The 20,557-nt window shown below is 40.7% G+C and overlaps 1 protein-coding gene across 1 annotated transcript; it reads right to left on the bottom strand.

Moving 5' to 3' along the window:
• Positions 1–14,606: 14,606 nt before the first annotated feature.
• LOC110788307 (uncharacterized) lies at positions 14,607–20,332 on the bottom strand. The gene is made up of 2 exons (XM_056841428.1): positions 15,326–20,332; positions 14,607–15,170 (listed from the first exon to the last, which is right to left on the bottom strand). The coding sequence occupies exons 1-2, from the start codon at positions 20,330–20,332 to the stop codon at positions 14,607–14,609; spliced, it is 5,571 nt and encodes a 1,856-aa protein (XP_056697406.1).
• Between the last annotated feature and the right edge of the window lie 225 nt (positions 20,333–20,557).

Here is a 20,557-nt window from a genome sequence, read left to right as displayed (position 1 = left end):
AATTATCTTGTAAAAAAAAAATCAATAATTTCATTAAAGAGTATAATAAGTAATTGTTATGTACACAATAATATGGGGCTTCACCCGGGCCAATATACTAGTCATGCACGTATCTTGTATTCTTGTGCATAAACATTATTTTAAGAAAGGAAAATTCATTAACAAAGAGTCCTATAATATTTACTATAGATCTAACAAATAAAGGATAAATTGAATCAAATAAATGTTTCCTTCATCAAAATTATCGTCTTTTAATAGATCTTGAACTATATAACGTTTCTCGTATTTAGCACTGGATAAAAACATGCAACATTTTTTGAAAAAACAATAGTTGTGTGGGATCTTAGATCCGTCTTAATAAATACTAGATTTTAGCCAGTTCAATGCACGAATTCTATTAAATTGTTATTTTTAAATAAAACTCCTATGTATATATCAATTTTATATTCTTTGTACTACCTCCGTTTCATAAAGTTTTTTACAGTTACTATTTGCACGGACTCCAATGCAATATTTAACTACTAATATTTCCAATTTCGTACGTGAAAAAATTATAAAAATTTGATATTCTGAAAATACATCCTGAAACCAATCTAACAAGATCTTACATGTAACGTTTTGATGTATATAATAGTGAGAATTTACGGTCAAAGTTTTTATACTTTGGACACATTTTCCAAAGCGTCAAGAACTTTCTGAAACGGAGATAGTATTAGATTAGATTAGTTTTTTATTTTGCATTGAATTTCATTTTAGATTTTTTATGAGAGTGTTTGTTTTTGGATGAAATTGTATATGCGTGATATTAATAATTAATTAATAAAAATATCTACGTGACACTTAATTAGTTATCTATGTGGCACTCGACTTTTTAATTCAAAATTGATTTTGAAATCTTATTTTTCATTGGCCGAACCCATTAGTTTTCCTACGTGGTACTCTAATATTGGATTAATGTTTGATTTTAAATTGAATTTTATTTATTTTATTTTAGATTAGTGTTTGATTTTGGATGAATTTTATTTTCGATTTATTTTTTAATTATCAGAGTGTTTGATTTTAGATGAAGTTGTATATATTAGTAATTAATTCATTAAAATTTCTACGTGGCACCTTATTAATTATCTTGTGGCAATTGGTTTTTTTAATTCAAAAATAAATTAGAAATCTTATTTTTCATTGGCCGAAACCATTAGTAATCCTTCGTGGCGCCATAATAATTCAGCAAATATGCTTATTGGATTAAGGTTTGATTTTAAATTGAATTTTATTTATTTTATTTTAGATTAGTGTTTGATTTGGATGAATTTTATTTTAGATTTATTTTTTAATTATTATAGTGTTTGATTTTAAATGGAGTTGTATATATTAGTAATTAATTCATTAAAATATCTACGTGGCACCTAATTAATTATCTACGTGGCAATCGATTTTTTTAATTCAAAAATAAATTAAAAATCTTATTTTTCAATGGCCGAAAACATTAGTAATCCTATGTGGCGCTCTAATAATTCAGCAAATATGCCTCCTTTATATATATATACTAGATTTTAGCCCGTGCGATGCACGGTTTCTATTGAATGGTTACGTTAAAATAAAACTCCTATATATATATATATATATATCAACTGCTATATTTTATATATTAGATTAGATTGGGTTTTTTTTTTCGGATTGAATTTCATTTTAGATTTATTTTTTTATTTATAGTGTTTGATTTTGGATGAAATTATGTATAAGAAATATTAATAATTAATTAATAAATTAATTAATTGATTTTGGATTGAATTTTATTTTAGATTATTGTTTGATTTTTGATGATTTTTATTTTAGATTTATTTTTTTAATTATTAGAACGTTTGATTTTGGATGGAATTGTATATATTAGTAATTATTAATTAACTTAAATATCTACGTGGCACCTAATTATCTACGTGGCAATCGATTTTTTTAATTGAAAAATAAATTAGAAATCTTAATTTTCATTGGCCGAAACCTTTAGTAATCCTAGGTGACGCTCTAATATTTCAGCAAATATGCCTCCTCCTTTATATATATATATTAGATTAGATTAGATTGTTTAAATATCAACTTTTATACTTTTTCTTATATTTGATTGAAATCATATATTGACAAACGTGCGTAAATAATTGTGTCATTTATAAAGAACATAGGAAGTATATGGGAAAACAAATAGTCATAGAGTCATAGAGGGAGTAATATATGCCATCTTATCCGGGATTAAATCAATTATCGACAACGACCCCTTGCACAACCATTGTATCCGCCACGACCTTCCGTTAGGTCAACATGAGCATCTTTCTCTAACGGTGGTGGTGAGCTCGGCGGCGTTTTACGTGGAGGACACCGGCGACATATTGGTCGTACAATTTCTACAACCGTCTCGTCCTTTCTTCCTACGTACGATTAGTATAATAATGTAACAATTTTGGTTAGAGGGAAATATTTAATTAAATCGCTTGCCAAAATATATCATATAATGGTGATCAATAGAAAAAAAAATTGCAAAGTTGAGTAATTTACCAGTGTGCTCAGCTGAAATAATTGATGAATTGAATATGAGAAATAGAAGGCAAAAACAGAAGATGGCTCTTGGATATGCCATCTCGATCCACAAGTTCGATCACTTAACTAAGAGAATTGATAATAGATTTTATTTTTATGAAAATGGATATTATGTATAATGACAAATTGAGTTCACGTTATTTATAAGAAAACAGTTGTGGAAAAGTCTATATAAAGTAACAATAAATTACGTATAGGATTGTAACATTAGAGAGTAGAGAATGGCTGTAAGTTCAGATTTGATGCAAGTTTTTCAAATATTGTCTTCTTGTAGGTGACAATGTTGAATTAGTGTATGTATCATCTGGCACGATAAGGATTGTTCGGTGTATTTTGCCTAATTGTTAAAATTGAGAGTTTTTGAAGGAGGTTACACTTTCAAATCTCTACTCTCCCATTTATAATTATTACTCCCTCCCCCGTGATACTTGCACCGCTTTTCTTATAAAGTCGTCTCGGATTACTTGTACCGTTTCTATAAATGATAAACTTTTATTAATATTATATCAACTAAGCTCATCACATGTCATTTTGTGGTCCTATGCACCCTCCCCCTACCCCTTTAAAAAGTTGACACATATCTCCTATCTATATCAAAAAATGCCCCATTATCAACTATCATCTAATTAAATAATAAGTCAATTATATTGTGTTAAACTCTTTACCGATCGAACCGTTTCAAGTATTTCGAAACGGAAGAAATAGTAACCTAACTCATCCTTTCAGATAATTTAACAAGTCAATATCAAAAGGTTCAAAATAATATTTGAGCGGCAGACATAATTGATCGACCTTTGTTAGAGCAAAAGTATGCAGCCTTATGGTCTTTTTTAGCCTCTGGAAACGGTAAACCACCTCGAAATACTGTAGATCCACTGTCGCATCATCAAACACATTGTGGATCTCGCTCCCAGGAACCTACGGAAGCTGATATATATACCCCCTAGGTATGGAATAGTGTTATACCCTTGGCTCCCATTGATTGTTTTCACATAAGCAACCCCACATGTGATTTAAATTTAAATCTAAAATAGCAACCCCACATGAAATTATAAATCTAAACCAATCACAGCCCAAGGTATGACACTATTTCATACCCAGGAGGTATATGTAGCCTTTTCGGTGATCGTTGCCTCCAATGATCAAATTAGAGACTCCCATATACTTGGCCGCCTTGATATCCTCTCTCATGACTAGAGTTTTGCCTATATACACTCATTTAAAGAAGTGGCCTAATAACTTGCCAACAATAACTTTCAATAGTAATCGACCCTTGATACAACTTCTAGAGTCGATCTACCATCTTTAATTTCGAACCACCAAAGTTCAACTTTACAACGGCATGAGAAGGAGGAGACCAACCAATCTCAATAGTATATTTATCAAATAATTTGTTTTAAGGTTAGAAAATTCACTTGAACTATCTAAATCTATGTGCTTGAGGGCTTGACTGATGAGCAATTTTAATAGGCGCTTTTAACAAGAATCGCAACTTGCTCTAAAAAAAGTAATCCGTAATTTATAACACCATTAAAAGAAGTGGATGTTAACTAGACTTGGAATCGAATCCCATACATCATTCATAGCCATACCCTTGTATCTCTCTCTTCCCCCAAAACAAAAACATACAACAAAGAAGCCCATGGAGTATCCAAATATATTTTTAAACTAATATTTTCATTTTAATTAGCTTACACAACTTTTTTACAAAACCAGCTATAGAAAGACAGCAAACTGAAATCCCTCTAGAAAAAGTTACATTACGTTTCAGTTTTGATTGCTGCACTTTCCCTTAACTACAAAGACTCACAAGCTAGTGAAATGTACTACGTACGAACTATGCAACCTTGAACATGGTTAGGATCAATAGTGATCACCTGGCTACTACACATGGTCTGACCACCCTGGTAGAGACAAGCAACTGTAACGACACTAACATGGCTCACCTCGCCTTGCCGAGGTTTGTCTTGTTCCGATGGCCGCGGCCTCCACAACCCCCTTATTCCTAGGCTCGCCGGAAAGGGCATCCCCAAACAACAATATAATGTTAGCTCTTTTTTGTACGTGTTTCTTTTACAAAGTGCCTACCAAAGTTCATAACCTTTTGCTTCTTTTATAGGCTAAGATTCTATGGGTAATAATCAAGACTTGTTTGATTCTTGCTAAAGGATAATAAAGATTTATTACTATTCTTAGATTCCAAAAAATCCAATTACTATGGAAATTGTCATCCAATTTTTAACAGCACAACATTAAAAATAAATAACTTGATCGATATGTCTAGATTAAAATCGATATATTCAAATGATCTCCAATTCAGTACCAAACTATACATATTATGTCCAGATCAGAACGTTATCCATATCATGTCTAGATTATACCGATATCATGACCATATCTTAACCGATTTGTTCATATCATATCTAGATTAGAACCGGTCTATCCAGATCATATCCATATCAGAATTGATATGTCTAGATCATGTCCAAGTCAGCATCGATTTGTCCAGATCATCTCCAAATTAGAATCGATCTTTCCAAATCATAGCCGATTTGTCTAAATCAGAAACGAACTATCCAGATCATGTCTAGATCAGAACTGAACTATCCCGTTCATGTCCATAACAGAACAAACATGTCTGTATCATGTCCAGATCAGAAAATATCTATCCGGCCACATCATGTTGAGATCAGGAAAAATCTGTCAAGACCATTGTAACACCCCCGATTTACTAACTAGAAATAAATAAGAATAATATATACTTTATAAAAATTTGCGGAAGCTTACACCTAAATCGAAGGTATCACCGCCACACTTGACTACATTATCAAGTGCTAAGGCTTACAAAACTCAAACTGTTACAATTCTATTACTAGGTGATCTATTTACAACTATACAACTAAAAAGCATTAAACTGTCATAAAAGACTAAGGAAAATTTGGTAATATTAATCCAACCTTTGGCCAATTTTCTTTTATTAATCCCACCTACGACATATTTTTTAATAATCCCACCTTTACTACCCGACGACTTTTATTGGGCTTAAGTGGCCGGTAATCGGTGAAAAAGTCAACGAGATGGTGATGAATTGATGATGATGACTGAATATATCAAGAGAGAGTACTGCCATGTAGAGAAATAATGTCGCTTACAACAGTTTTATGACCTGTTGGGCCCAATAAAAGTTGTTGGGTAATAAAGGTGGGATTATTAAAAAATATTTCGTAGGTGGGCTTAATAAAAGAAAATCGGTCAAAGGTTGGATTAATATTACCAAATTTTCCAAAGACTAAATGATAATACTTGAGATCCTTCAACTTGTAACTGCGATCCTTCATGATCAATCGGCTCCAATCAATCTTGACTGCTCACCATAGAGGACAAATTCCAAAAGGATCGTCGCAGGGCCATCATAATAAAAAGACATGGCCGCAAACACACATAACAAATAAACACACACGTCAGCAAAAAGCTGAGTAATCACCTGAAATAAAAAACATACCAATATAGAATAATAAATGCTCATGTAAACAATGCAGTACGAAACTACATTTCAAATATAGTCCCAAAAGCTTACTTAGCTCCATAGTCTATAGATACTCTAGATCTTCCTTTCAACTGAACCTCAATATATTGATATAATCTTTTTCCTCTACTAAACTTATTTAAACCAATAGGTGCCATGTTTTCTCTTTGTTCTATACCTAGCCTTGGACATGGGTAATTTGAATAAATAAACCAACAAGTATAAAAACTTGAAACTCTCAATAGCTACTAGAAAGACTCTCTGAGTCAAGGCCACTTTTGGACCAAATCCCACTTTTGGGGATATTAAGAAAAATAAAGATTGTATCTTGTTCCTCTACTAATGGTTATCATCTCCTCACCAACATGCCAAGGACTAAGGTCTATAACGCTGAGCCTCAAACCAAAAATATAATAATCATTCTCAATCTTGATCTCGTAATACGGTCAATATAATCGATACCCATTATGAGTGAATAAATCTATACTTTCCAATACTGGCACGAGATCCCAAAATACTATATTACGATATAATTTAGCTCTTCCTAAAATAACCAAACTCATTCGTACAACTAATACCAATCATTAACTTATAATTTGCATCCCAAAATATTACTTGATCGCCTTGATCATGCGGAGTACATAAACTTAATTCTTTGATGGAAAATAATAGTACTCATCCATACTACGTACACTGGATCATCAATAATCCTATATCTAAACTAATAATTAGCATAATTAACACAACATTATGGCGTATACTAATAATATAAAGTCAATCACACAAATAATTGGTAATAATAATAATATATGTATAGGCGTGCGTGATTACCTTTCGAGATGATAATACCAATATAATACGTAACAATTTCACAATACATCATTCCACCCACAACACACGATAACTAGCGGAACTCATCAAATACGAATTACGGTAGTAGGTTCCAAATTTTGATAAGCAACAATGAAGTATGATAATTAACAGTAGAAAACTAAATGGGTTTGATAAAGAAGAATAGAAGATGGAGTCCTATATGAAAATCATATACGGTGATGTAGGGGGAAAATATCAAAACTTGATTTGCTCTCAAAGTCTCTACGCAAAACAATAGAGAAGAGAGGCGGAAGAAACAAACATAAAACAAGATGGAAAAATAATTAGGGTTAATGGGTTATATATAGGTGCTCGTAATAAGAGTCCTACTAATTTTAAAATAGCGTTTTTAAACTTCTGAAAATATTAAAAGAGACTAGCTAAAAACGGATATAATTATAGTTTGACTATAAAATATATTTTACAAAATTATAAAATATTGGGGTATTACAACCATGTCCAGATTAGAACCGATCACTCTAGATTATGTCGAAATCAGTACCGTCTGTCCAAATCATATCCAGATCAGAACCGATCTTCCCACATCACGTCCAAATCATGATCAAATCATGATCGATTTGTTCAAAACATAATCGATTTGTTTGGGTAATAAGAAGAGCGTAACAAATCGAAGTGTATGTCTTTATAATTTTTATTGATTTTGAAGCAAGAGGGTGTTGAAATGCTTGAATTTAGTGTGTTCTTAGTCATGCTTAAATATAGGACATGATTAGTCATGAATAGTACTGCTTGAATGAGTAGTCATGCTTGAATGTAGGTGTTAGTGAGTTTGTTTGTTTGTGCATTTAATTTAGTAATTGTTCCGGTTGTGGATTTGGAACAGGGTAGGGTTGACTGTCTCTGATGTTCGTTGCTGATTATATCCTGCACAATAGAATGGTTAACTTGCCTCGGGGGTGATCCGAGAATTACCCCTCCGATACCTAAGCCAGATTACGCTGATAGCTCTATAATAAATGCTTGTAAGAATGATTGGGTTGAATTGCATACCTTTGGCATTAAATAGGGGTCCATATTTATAGACGCGCGGGTCCTTTGTATGGAGGATACGGGTTATTACCCTTCGGTCCCGGCTCTCCTTTTGGGATCCGTGAGGTATGTGCTGGCAAGGAAATGCCGACTGAGGGTAGTTAGGCCCAAATACCGACTGAAGTCTTGACCTGCCTTGCTTCTTTTGTATCTTTATTTGTGATATGGGATATCAAACCGGCCTGCCGATAGGGCTTCCCGTACAACAATGGAATTATGCTTCTCTAAATATAGGTATTGTTATGCCTATGTAATACTTGTTCCGGGTGTGGAATGAGAACAGCTGACTGTGGGATACTGGATTCCTGTCGAGATTGCCGATTGATATCTGCACAACAGAATGGATTAACTAGCCTCGGGGGTGGTTCGAGGATCCCCCCTCCGATGCTTAAGTAAGATTACTGAGAGATTAAGAGATGATTAAGAGATGATTAGAGAGTAAGAAAGAAGTGTGTTTAAGTATTTGTGTACCTCATAGCAATAAATGAGGTGCTCCTTATATAGACCAATCCAAGGGTACGATCTGGTAGGTCCCTTGTGGTTAGATAGCGACCTGTTGATAGTGACCCTTGGTTGGTTGTCTTCATGATAATGCCGGTAGGTTGTCTTGCAAATAATGCCGGTAGAGGATATTTACCTAAGATGACCAGATTACCTGCAGGTTAAGTTTACATACGGGGAGTTCTGCCGGTACCAGGTGGTGCCGGTAGGACACCCCGTACAACTAGCCCCCTCAGAGTAAGCGCATATATGACAATTGTTGCGCTTGCTCTGAGTTTAATGGGAAAAAATAAGTATTATTTTGATACCTGGTGGTACAACTAGCCCCCTCAGAGTGAAGCGCGGGCGCTGACTGTGTTGCGAGTATTTCTGAGAAAAGACCGCGAATCAGTTTGGCGACTGCCTTCTCTCTGAATGAATAGATCCGTTGCTAGGTCCTTTGGAAAAAAGATTTTGACAACTAGCCCCTTTGAAAAAGGTTTTGATGACTAGCCCCCTTGAAAAAAGATTTGGACGACTAGCCCCCTTGAAAAAGGTTTGGACGACTAGCTCCCTTGAAAAAAAGATTTTGATGACTAGTCCCCTTGTAAAAGGTTTGGATGACTAGCCCCCTTGAAAAAGGTTTGGACGACTAGCCCCCTTGAAAAAGGTTTGGACGACTAGCCCCCTTGAAAAAAGATTTGGACGACTAGCCCCCTTGAAAAAGGTTTTGATGACTAGCCCCCTTGAAAAAAGATTTGGACGACTAGCCCCCTTGAAAAAGGTTTGGACGACTAGCTCCCTTGAAAAAAAGATTTGGACGACTAGCCCCCTTGAAAAAGGTTTGGACGACTAGCCCCCTTGAAAAAAGATTTGGACGACTAGCCCCCTTGAAAAAGGTTTTGATGACTAGCCCCCTTGAAAAAAGATTTGGACGACTAGCTCCCTTGAAAAAAGATTTGGACGACTAGCTCCCTTGAAAAAAGATTTGGACGACTAGCCCCCTTGAAAAAGGTTTTGATGACTAGCCCCCTTGAAGATGCTGTGGGTGACTAGGCATTATTTTGAATTTTCGTCGTGCAAGTGGCGGGAGATTGTTACCCACGTTCTCCCACGTGGCCTTCATCCCGAGCGTTATTTGGTGCGCTTAATCTGGGTCGTTGATTCTGAATGTAACTGACCTTTTAACTGCTTGACTTACGGGTCGTGACGTTTTGCATACCCCCCTTTGACCAATAAAAGGACTTAACCTCTTCGAGATTTTTTATTTCATCCACTTTTTTCTATAACTTCCGAACTTTCTCTCTCTCTTCCCCTGGGTTTTTCGCTGAACTTTGTTGCTGTTTGATTCTCAAGCTTTTGCTGTTGTTGTGGTTTGAATTTTCCAAGGTTTATTAGCCTCCCTTTTCGTTGTTACCGAATTTCGGGTTTTTCTTCCTCTCTTATTTTTGTGCTTGATTTTCTTTCGTTTATGTGTTTTTTGTAGGTTCTCCCTGTTTTTCTCTTTCGCGTGCTTCATTTGTATTTCAAACTCCAGAAAAAACAGTAGGTACCTACCCCTCTATTTTGCTACTCTTTGCTATACATATATTTTTGTTTTTGCATTTCTGTGGTGTCAACTTTTTTTTTTCTTGTTTGTAATTATCCGCCGCCTTAAAAACAAAATGACCAAAAATGTGGGTGTGGACAACCCTTCTTCTCAGCCTTCTGGGTTTACCGGTTGGAGTGTTCCTCAAGAGAGTAATTGTAGTTGGGCCCGGGAGGAGCCGTGTTCTCAATCTAATTTAAGACGGACTTCCATTCGTGAGGTTTATGACGAGGGTTTGAATCAGACTGAGAGAGAGCGTTGTTATGCCCTACATCATCTGCGGGCTCGAATGATACGGGAAATGAGGTCTCGCGAGCATCCTATTCCGGCTTCTGAGCCTGCTTTAGATGTTTCTCCCCTTTCGGTGCGGTATTATATTCGTGATTACCGGGAATTCTTGAATTCCACCGGCAGTGGCCACGGGCAGTATGGAACTAATACTGGCAACTTCGGTGTTTCTTTTGGTCAGGCTGATAGGATGGCTTCCGAACAACCGGCTAGCACTAGTGGCCGCCGCCCTGGTAAAGAGCCTGTTAATGATGATATTGATATGGCTACCGGCGAATACTCCGATGGTGACTCCATCTTTGAGGATTCCGCCGGCAAGGATGTTGATGCTCATGGGGGTGATGATGGTGAAGATGCTGGCGTTTCTGGTAGGGATGACGCAGACATTGGAGACGACGGTATTGGTTCAGATGATGACGATCCGGCCGACGTGATAGTCGCTGAAGTTCTTGCGGATGAGGCTAAAGAACAGCCTTATTTTACCGACGACTCCACGGATGTTCATAGGAAAGAAGAACTCCCTCCTTTAAAAAGTCTTCCTCGTACAACCGCGATTTTGACGTCTTGGCGCGATCTGATCATAAAGAAGAATCATGTGGTTCATGGAGGGACTTTTCTTGGATTGCCGGCTGGATATAAGCTGGTAGTGCCGGATGAAGGTGCAACTATATTCGACTGTCCTCCCGGCCATATTGCTGTGTATGCGAAGCATTTTGATTTTGGGCTTCGCTTTCCTCTGCACCCCTTTGTTGAGAAAATATTCCGGGCTTGGAACGTCTGCTTGGCCCAAGTTACCCCTACTACCATCAGAACTGTTATCTCATATGTCTGGTTGTGTTTGTTTAAACAATGGCCGCTGACGTTGAATTTGTTCAAGCGGCTGTTATGGTTGAAGAAGGATGGAGAGACGGGGTGGATGTCGGCGTATAGCGCAACGAAGAGAAAGACTGTGCATCCTCCTTTGTCGAGCTGTAAAGATTGGCAGGATCGCTTTTACTTCGTTCAAGTTCCTGACGGCTTTTTGCTCCGACGGACATTTTCTAAACCCCGGCCTCGAATGGAGCAGTATGACCAACGTGGTTTGGGCCGGCGGGAGAGAAAGGCTTTTGATTATTTGGCGTGTGACATTTTAGATGTCGGCCTCAGCAAAAAACAGGCTGTTAATCGAAATTGGCTCCCTAATGCCTATTATATTTTGGGTAATCAGCCCTTGTCCGCTGTCGGCCTTTGCAACACCCACTGCTTTGGTAAACATATTTTCAGCCGAATGGGATGTACTTACTATTGCTATTTATAGCTTTGTGTATTGCATAAGTTTTTTGCCGGTTTTAATTGAGCCGTTGTCTTTGCAGGTACTAGAACATTGGATAGAGAAATTCTCGGATTTGACGAGAATTGGAGACCTGTGTGTACGCAGCCTCCGCCGCCTAAGGGAAAGTACGACACCATATCAACGTATTCGACCCGAGCTTCATCTCGTCGCTCTACTGCCACTGTTGCAAAGAATCGTGTGAGTGCTGCCTGCAAATCCAAATCCTCCTCTGTCGTTGTTTCTCAAGCTCCGCCTTCATCCACAATGCAATCCAATCCAACAGGCCGAGGTGGAACCCGCCGAAAAAGGTCGTCTCTTAATTCCAGTCGGTCTAATCCGACTAAGAGGGCAAGGGCCACTGGTGAGGATGATGCTTACGCCGATCACGAGGCAAATGAGCAGGTCTTGGAGTCTGCCGCCAAGAAAACTACTGATACCGCCCTTCAGGCGCAGCCGTCTCCACCAGCTTCTATTGAGATTTTGGACGAGGGTCTTGTCGGCGGTTTTATTGAGGACTTGCACCGGCAAGCTACTGTTACCGGTGGTAACTCTAGTATGCCTCCCGTCAGTCGCAGCGAGAACAAGTCTGGTGATTCTCGAATGAATTATCATCTGCCGCTTCGTACCGGCGGTTGGATTGAGGATACCCCCTTTAAGATCCCGGAAGCAATGAAATCATGGTTCGGGTCTTTTGGCGGCGAACCCACCGATCAGTTCTACCCAAACATTGATCTGCTGTGTGGGGAGTCGGTGGCGACGGATTCTGCTAAGGACGGTGGGGATTTGGGCTACCGTGCTTTTCGGGATCTGGTTACTCCTGCTGACAGGCCACAGGGCCAGATTGACGCCCCTGCTGCTCAGCATTTCAACGATTTGTACAAGGTATTTCTTGCTTAGTTTGCTACAACTTTCTATCCGGCTATTTTTTGATTACTCACTTGCTACATGTTTTTTTTTTTTTTTTTTTGTTTCTTAGGCTGTTCAATCCAGCATGGATTTGTACTATGTCTATCGTTGGAACCAGATGCAGCTGACGCAGAATAACATTGATATTGCCGAGCTGAAGAAGCGGGCTGAGGCGGCTGAATCTGCTTTGAAGATTAATGAGAAGAAGTTGGAGAGTGCTTCTTCGAATTTGGAGGCGGCGAACCGAAGGCTGGAAGAGGTTGAGCCGAAGCTGAAGGCTGAAACTGAGAGGGCAGACGGTCTGACTGAGGAGCTGACTAGTCTTAACCAGAGTTTGCCTGTGGTGAAGAAGACTGCCGCCAAGAGGGCTATTGATAAGCTTCTCCAGTCTGACTGGTTTAATGATATTCTTACTCTGCGCCATAACGGTGGTTGGTGCGCTGCTCATCGGGTCGTTTGCCATGTGAAGAAGCTGGATGAGGATGCGTGGCAAGAATTTGAGGCTGGGTATGAGGAGAAGGAGCTGTACAAGGTTGCTACCGGCTTTGAGCCTCAGGAGCTACCCGAGGCTGTGATTTGCAATGCCAATCAAAGAACCTTGCCCCCCTTGCAAGTTCCAGAAGATGCCTACTGGTCTGGTGATGAGCGTGCCGTTTGACGGTCTTGGCAGTCATCACCCTCCTCTTCTTGCGGATCCTCTACTTTTCCCAGCCGGCCTCGTACATGTTAGGGTTTTTTAGCTTAGGCGGTTGGCTTTTGACTTTTTGCCAGATGCTGTTAGGGCACTTATTGTTGATGTAACATATCTTAGAACACCGTTTTATTGTAGGGGTGTCGGTTTTAATCGACATCTTTTGTGCCTTGTGATCAGCTAATCACTTCGCAAGATTTTTTGGTGATGGCTGTCGGTTTTTAGTGTTTTTTCTGCTGTAATCATGCATTTATAACAAGTAGTTTTTTGATTGTATGTTTACTTCGTTTTGTGTATGATACTTCCATTTTATTAGCATGAACTCTTATTTGTTGACGGCCTTTCTATATTTCTATCTTGTTGAAATGATACACTTCGAAATGATTGTTATGTTTCGAAATGGAGTGCATCTTGACATCGTTTATTTTCTCTAACACTTTCGAAATGATTGTTATGTTTCGCAAACGGCATTTATTTTCTGTACGGCTACTAGTCACACCATACACTTCGTTGAATGCTACGCTTCACAATGGAGTGCCCCTTAACGGCATTTATTTTCTCCAAAGCTACTAATCACAACAACTTTATTATGGACTGCTACGCTTCGCAGTAAAGTGCCCAAACGGCATTTATTTTCTTTACTGTTACTGATCACATCCATACACTTCGTTGAATGCTACGCTTCACAATGGAGTGCCCCTTAACGGCATTTATTTTCTCCAAAGCTACTAATCACAACAACTTTATTATGGACTGCTACGCTTCGCAGTAAAGTGTCCAAACGGCATTTATTTTCTTTACTGTTACTGATCACATCCATACACTTCGTTGAATGCTACGCTTCACAATGGAGTGCCCCTTAACGGCATTTATTTTCTCCAAAGCTACTAATCACAACAACTTTATTATGCACTGCTACGCTTCGCAGTAAAGTGCCCAAACGGCATTTATTTTCTTTACTGTTACTGATCACATCCATACACTTCGTTGAATGCTACGCTTCACAATGGAGTGCCCCTTAACGGCATTTATTTTCTCCAAAGATACTAATCACAACAACTTTATTATGGACTGCTACGCTTCGCAGTAAAGTGCCCAAACGGCATTTATTTTCTTTACTGTTACTGATCACATCCATACATTACCTTTGCGTGTTGATTTATGCAGCGTTTGTTTTTTGCTTTTTTCTTCCTTCATTTATGGACTGGTCGTATTTGAGGACCGCCCTAATTATACATAACAGCAAAATGCAGACTGCTATTGCAATCAGCCTGCTCATACATCATCATTACAGTTTTTTTTTTCTTCAAACATAGTACTTTCTCAGAGTACTGGCGTTCCAGGAGTTTTTGAGCGTGGTACCATCCATTTGCATTAACCGGTATGATCCAGGAACTATTTCCTCCCATATCTGGTATGGTCCTTCCCAATTGGCTGTCAGCTTTCCTTGAGCATTTCCTTTTCCTGTTGCCGCCGTTCTCCGCAGTACCAGGTCTCCTACTCCTAGAGGCCGATGTTTCACTTTCTTGTTGTATGCTCTGCTCATTCTGCTTTTGTATGCTGCCGAACTTACTTCTGCTTTCATGCGGATTTCTGGCATGAAATCCAACTGATGTCGCAGCAGCTGATCGTTTCTCTCCTCATCGTAATGCTGGATTCGCATGGTTGGCAGAGCCATTTCTGCCGGTATAACAGCCTCAGATCCGAAGCTTAATTTGAACGGACTCTCGCCGGTAGCCTCCTTGATAGCAGTTCTGTTGCACCACAGAATCTCTGGCATAAGATCTGCCCATTTGCCTTTACAGTCTTCTAGCTTCTTTTTCAGTGCAGCCAGGATTTGCTTATTCGCCGCCTCTGCTTGCCCATTGCTCTGTGGGTGACATACTGACGAGTGAGCTAACTTTACTCTGTATAACCCAGGAAGCATTGTATGGGTGCACAATCAAACTGTGCTCCATGGTCAAAAACTATTGCCTGCGGCAGCCCGAATCTTGTTATTATATTTTTCCATATGAATTTTTTCACCTGGTTTGCCGTTATTTTTGCTACCGGCTCTGCTTCTATCCACTTGGTGAAGTAGTCCACTGCTACTATTAAGAACTTGCGCCCTCCAGCCGCCATTGGGAATGGTCCAACAATATCCATTCCCCATTGTGCGAATGGGATTGGGTTCAGAATGGGCATCAAATCATTGGCCGGCAAGTTTATCACAGCTGAAAACTTTTGACATTTCTCGCACTTTTTTACATAAGCTCGACAATCTTCTAACATTGTTGGCCAGTAATAGCCTTGCCTTTGACAGATGATGGCAAGGGGTTTTCCACCGGCATGGTTCCCACATGTTCCTTCGTGCATCTCTTCGATTAGCCTTGCTGACTCGAATGCTGTTAGGCACCTTAAGAATGGCAGGCTAAATGACTTTTTGTACAACCGTCCCCACAGGATGATGTACCAAACCGAGTCCCTTCTTGTCTTTTTGGCCTCTGCAAAATCTGCTGGTAGCGCTCCAGTCTGTATGTATGTTTGGATATTATCGTACCATTCTGAGGTAGTTGTGATGGCCATGACCCGTATTTTCTCCGACTCCGTACTTCGCTTATTCATGACTTCCATCATGACTGTTCTTTTCAAGTCGGCGACATTTGAACTTGCTAACTTTGATAGGGCGTCTGCCAGTGTGTTCTCTGCTCGGGGTACCAGATTAATGCTGAATTTCTCTAGCTGAGCCGACACCGACCTCAACTTCTCCAGGTATTTGACCATCGAAGGTTCTTTGGCCTCATATTCTCCGCTGAATTGACTTGCTACCAGCTGGGAGTCTGTTGTCAGTATTACTCTTTTGGCATCTGCTGCGAGGCACATTTGGATGCCGGCAATTGCTGCCTCGTATTCTGCCTCGTTATTTGACGCGTTGAACGTAAACTTTATAGCATACTCAAAAATGTCTCCTGCTGGCGATTTCATGATTATTCCAGCCCCACTGCCTGTCTGTGCAGCTGAACCATCCACTGACACATCCCATACTTCAGCTTGTATTTCATCCTCTTGGTATGACGCTTCAACTATGAAGTCCGCCAATGCCTGGGCTTTGATTGCAGTTCTTGGCCGGAATTCCAAGTCAAACTCGGACAACTCTATTGCCCATTTTAGCAACCGGCCTGATGTATCTAGCTTGCTGATGGCTTTTTCGGGAGGAAAGTTTGTTAGCACTTCGATTGTATGCGCATCAAAGTATGGTCTTAACTTTCTAGCCGCGATGAGGACTGCATATGCCATTTTTTCCACCAACGTGTACCTTGTTTCTGGGCCGTTTAGCACATGGCTCACAAAATATACCGGCTGCTGCCCTTTGTTTTCTGTTTCGGCTACCAGTACTGCTGCAACTGTTTTTGGCGACGCCGATATGTACAGTTGTAATTTGCCGCCCTCTTTTGCCCTTGCTATTGTTGGCAGGTTTTTTAAGTGACTTTTTAGAGCTTTAAAGGCCTCTTGCTCTGCCGGCCCCCATTTGAACTTCTTGTTTTTCCTCAGGGTTGTGAAGAAGGGCATTTGCTTATCTGCCGACTTGCTCACAAATCTGTTTAAGGCGGCCATTTTTCCTGTCAGCCGCTGTATGTCTTTTACGCTCTTGGGTTGCGGCAGACTGATGATTGCTTCTACTTTTTCAGGGTTGGCGTCTATGCCACGCTCGCTGACCAAGAAACCCAGGAATTTTCCCGACCTTACTCCGAAGACGCATTTTTTTGGGTTTAATTTCATCCTGTATTTTCTCAAAGTTTCAAAAGTTTCTCGGAGGTCGCTAACATGATCCTCCTCCTTCCGGCTTTTTACGATAGAGTCATCTACATAGACCTCCACGTTTCTGCCTTTTTGGTCGGCGAACACCTTGTCAACCAGCCTTTGATATGTTGCCCCTGCATTTTTCAACCCGAACGGCATCGCCTTATAACAGAAAACTCCTGCATCTGTGATAAAGGCCGCCTTCTTCCTATCTGATTTATGCAGGCTGACCTGATGATACCCTGAGAAAGCATCTAGGAAACTGAGCATTGCGTGACCGCTAGTGGAGTCTACCAGCCTATCAATCCGTGGCAGGGGGTAGAAATCTTTCGGACATGCTCTGTTAAGGTTGGTGAAATCTACGCACATTCTCCATGACCCACTTGACTTTTTTACCATTACCACGTTTGCCAACCATTCGGGGTAGTCACATGGCTCAATGAAACCTGCCGCCAGAAGTTTATCCACCTCTTCTTGTATTGCTGTCATTTTCTCCGTGGAGAAATTACGTTTTTTCTGCCGTACAGGCCTAACATTTCTGTCGGCGTTTAATCGGTGAACCATTATCTCTGGATCGATACCAGGCATCTCATCCGCCGAGAATGCGAAGATGTCAGCATGCTCTCTCAGCAAGCTTATGAGGTTGACCTTCATGTCACTCCCCATTTCCGTACCGATCACGACTGTTCTATCCATGTTTCCAGCCTCCAGCTCGATATTTTCTGTCAGACCATCTGGCATTGGTCTTGGTGCTGATACCGGCCTTTCATCAAAGTGTTCCATGTTTAGGTCGGTTCGACCCCTTTTTGTGCAGCTCTTTCTTTTTGACAGTTGTTCTTGTCTTGCCGGCTTAGTAGTCAAGTGTATCTCTTGCCTTGCCGGCTCAGTAGTCAAGTTCACTTCTGGGACCATTCTTCCCGGTGTTCTCAAAGCAGTCAAGTAACAGGACCTTGCCGCCAACTGACTTCCCCTTATCTTTGCCGGCCTTTCCAGGTTCGACATATATATCATTGTCAAGTGATAGGTGGAGACTACCGCCTGCACGTCATGTATGAATGGGCGACCGATGATCACATTGTAGGCCGCTGGCACTTTAATGATTAGGAAATCCACCATGAGATCTCGCATTTCGGATCCTTCTCCGATTTTCACCGGCAGCCTTATACTACCCTCTGGGTACATTGTAGATCCTGAGAAACCGATTACTGGGTAGTTTACCCTTTGAAGTTCGTCCTCTGGTATGTGCAATTGTTTGAAAGCTTCCCAGAAGATGATGTTTGCTGAGCTGCCGCCGTCTACCAGTACTCTGTTCACATCGGCATTTTCTATATCAATTGTAAGAACTAGTGGGTCATCATGCGGGAAAATGATGCCTCTGCAATCCGATTCCGAGAATGTCATCACTGGTATGCTGGGTGGGTTAGGCCACACTCTTGTGTTATGAAAGTTTACCATGTGCCTGTGTTCCTCCAAGCTTCTACTGGCGCCGCTTATTGTCCCTCCGTGGACTGGGCCGCCAGAAATTACATACACGGGTGGTTTTTTCCCGCCATCCCTCTGTTCTGCTCTGGCACTGGTTTCCGGCTGTTTTTGCTCGATTCTAGGCGGCTGATATGGTTGCTCGATTCTAGGGTATTGTTGTTGATTTTGCTGTTGTGGCCGGTATGAATTGGTAGGGTTTCCTCCCACCGAGTTGTTGTTACCATTGCCCTGCCTTGCCCTATACTGTGAGAAATACCCCTTTCTGACCATATCCTCAATGTTGTCTTTGAGGTCTCTGCAGTCCTCTGTTAGGTGGCCGTGCTCATTATGGAAGTCACAGAATTTCTTGACATTCCTTTCCCTACTCTGCATTGGTGGCGGCCTTCTCCAGCCATCCATCTTGTTGTTTATGTTATAAATTGCCGTCCGCGGTGTGTTCAGCGGAGTGTAGTTATCAAAGAGTCCTCTGGACTCCCTTCTGTCTTGCCGGCTTTTCTGCCCTTGTGGATTGGCATTTCTGTTATTCTGGTTTCTCTGCCCTGCCCCTTGCTGATTATTGCTCTGATGAAAATTGTTTCCTCCTTTTCCCGTCTGTGGGTTATAGCCTGGATTGTACCCGACATTTCCGCCGGTTGCCACTACCACATTGGAGATCTTCATCATTTCATCCCCCCTGATGTACTCGTTGGCTTTGTGCAGGACGTCACCCAGATTGGTGTATGACTTTCGGCTGAGATATTTCTTGAATTCGCACTCTTGCATTCCCCTCATAAGAGCCAGAACGGCAACCTCCTGCTGCAAATTGGGGATAGTGATTGACTCGTTGTTAAAGCGGGTGAGATAATCCCTTAACGGCTCTCTATCTCTTTGAGCGAACGACATCAACTCTCCCGATGATTTCTTTCTCTTCTGTTTGCTCACAAATCGTGACAAAAACGACGCCTGCAGCTGTAGGAAGCTGTATATGGAGTGTGCCTCTATGCCCTTATACCAGCTCGCTGCAACTCCTAGGAGTGTGGATGGGAACACTTTGCACCACATGGCATCAGAATCAGTGTACAGCATCATGTGCTGTTCGAATGTGGTGCAGTGATCCTCCGGATCTGTCGTCCCATCGTATCTCCCTGTCGGGATTTTTATCCTTTCCATCCTTTCTTCTAGGATTTCTCGGCACAGGGGAGAATCCTTTGGCTGGATTGTCTGCCGTCTAGCTATCTGTAGAACCGGCGCTCTTCGTTCGTATTCCGCGATGGGGACTTGCTCTGTTTCAGGCCATTCTGTTTCCGCCGGATCCGAGCGCTTTCTTTTTTCTGGGGTGTTTTCTTGATTCAGGGCGGTTAGGAGATCCCTAACAGGTAACTGGGGAACCGTCGACCTGGTCTTTCTTAGACTGCCGACCGACCCTGGCTGCTGCGAGGCTGGTAGCTCTGACAAAGCGGCCATCACCGCTGACAGTGTTTTCAATTGCTCTCCCGTGAATACTTCCGACAGGGGAGACAGGCGCTCCTGCAGCGTCTGTTCCAGCGGAGTTTTCGGTTGCTCTCTGGCAGGGCTTTCTATTTCTAACTCATCATCGTCCTCCACTGTAAATTCCCTTTGTGCCGGTATGGAGGTGTTTTTTGTTATTGGGCTGATAACTGATTGTGCTTGTGACGGATGGACGGGGTTTAGAAGTGAGGGTTGGAACTTGGAGGTTGTCGCCGGTTGTGGGGTTGTTGCTTTTTCTTGACTTTTCTTTGATTTTTTACCGTCTTTCTGTGAGAAATCCATGCTGACTGTTCTACCGTTTCAAGGGATAAGGTCCCCTCCTTCTAGCGCCAATTGTTCCGGGTGTGGAATGAGAACAGCTGACTGTGGGATACTGGATTCCTGTCGAGATTGCCGATTGATATCTGCACAACATAATGGATTAACTAGCCTCGGGGGTGGTTCGAGGATCCCCCCTCCGATGCTTAAGTAAGATTACTGAGAGATTAAGAGATGATTAAGAGATGA

This window comes from Spinacia oleracea, chromosome 4, assembly GCF_020520425.1.
Source record: "Spinacia oleracea cultivar Varoflay chromosome 4, BTI_SOV_V1, whole genome shotgun sequence".
Lineage (NCBI taxonomy): Eukaryota > Viridiplantae > Streptophyta > Magnoliopsida > Caryophyllales > Amaranthaceae > Spinacia > Spinacia oleracea.
Note: the sequence above shows the minus strand (reverse complement) of the source record. Positions and strands in the feature narration are given on the sequence as shown.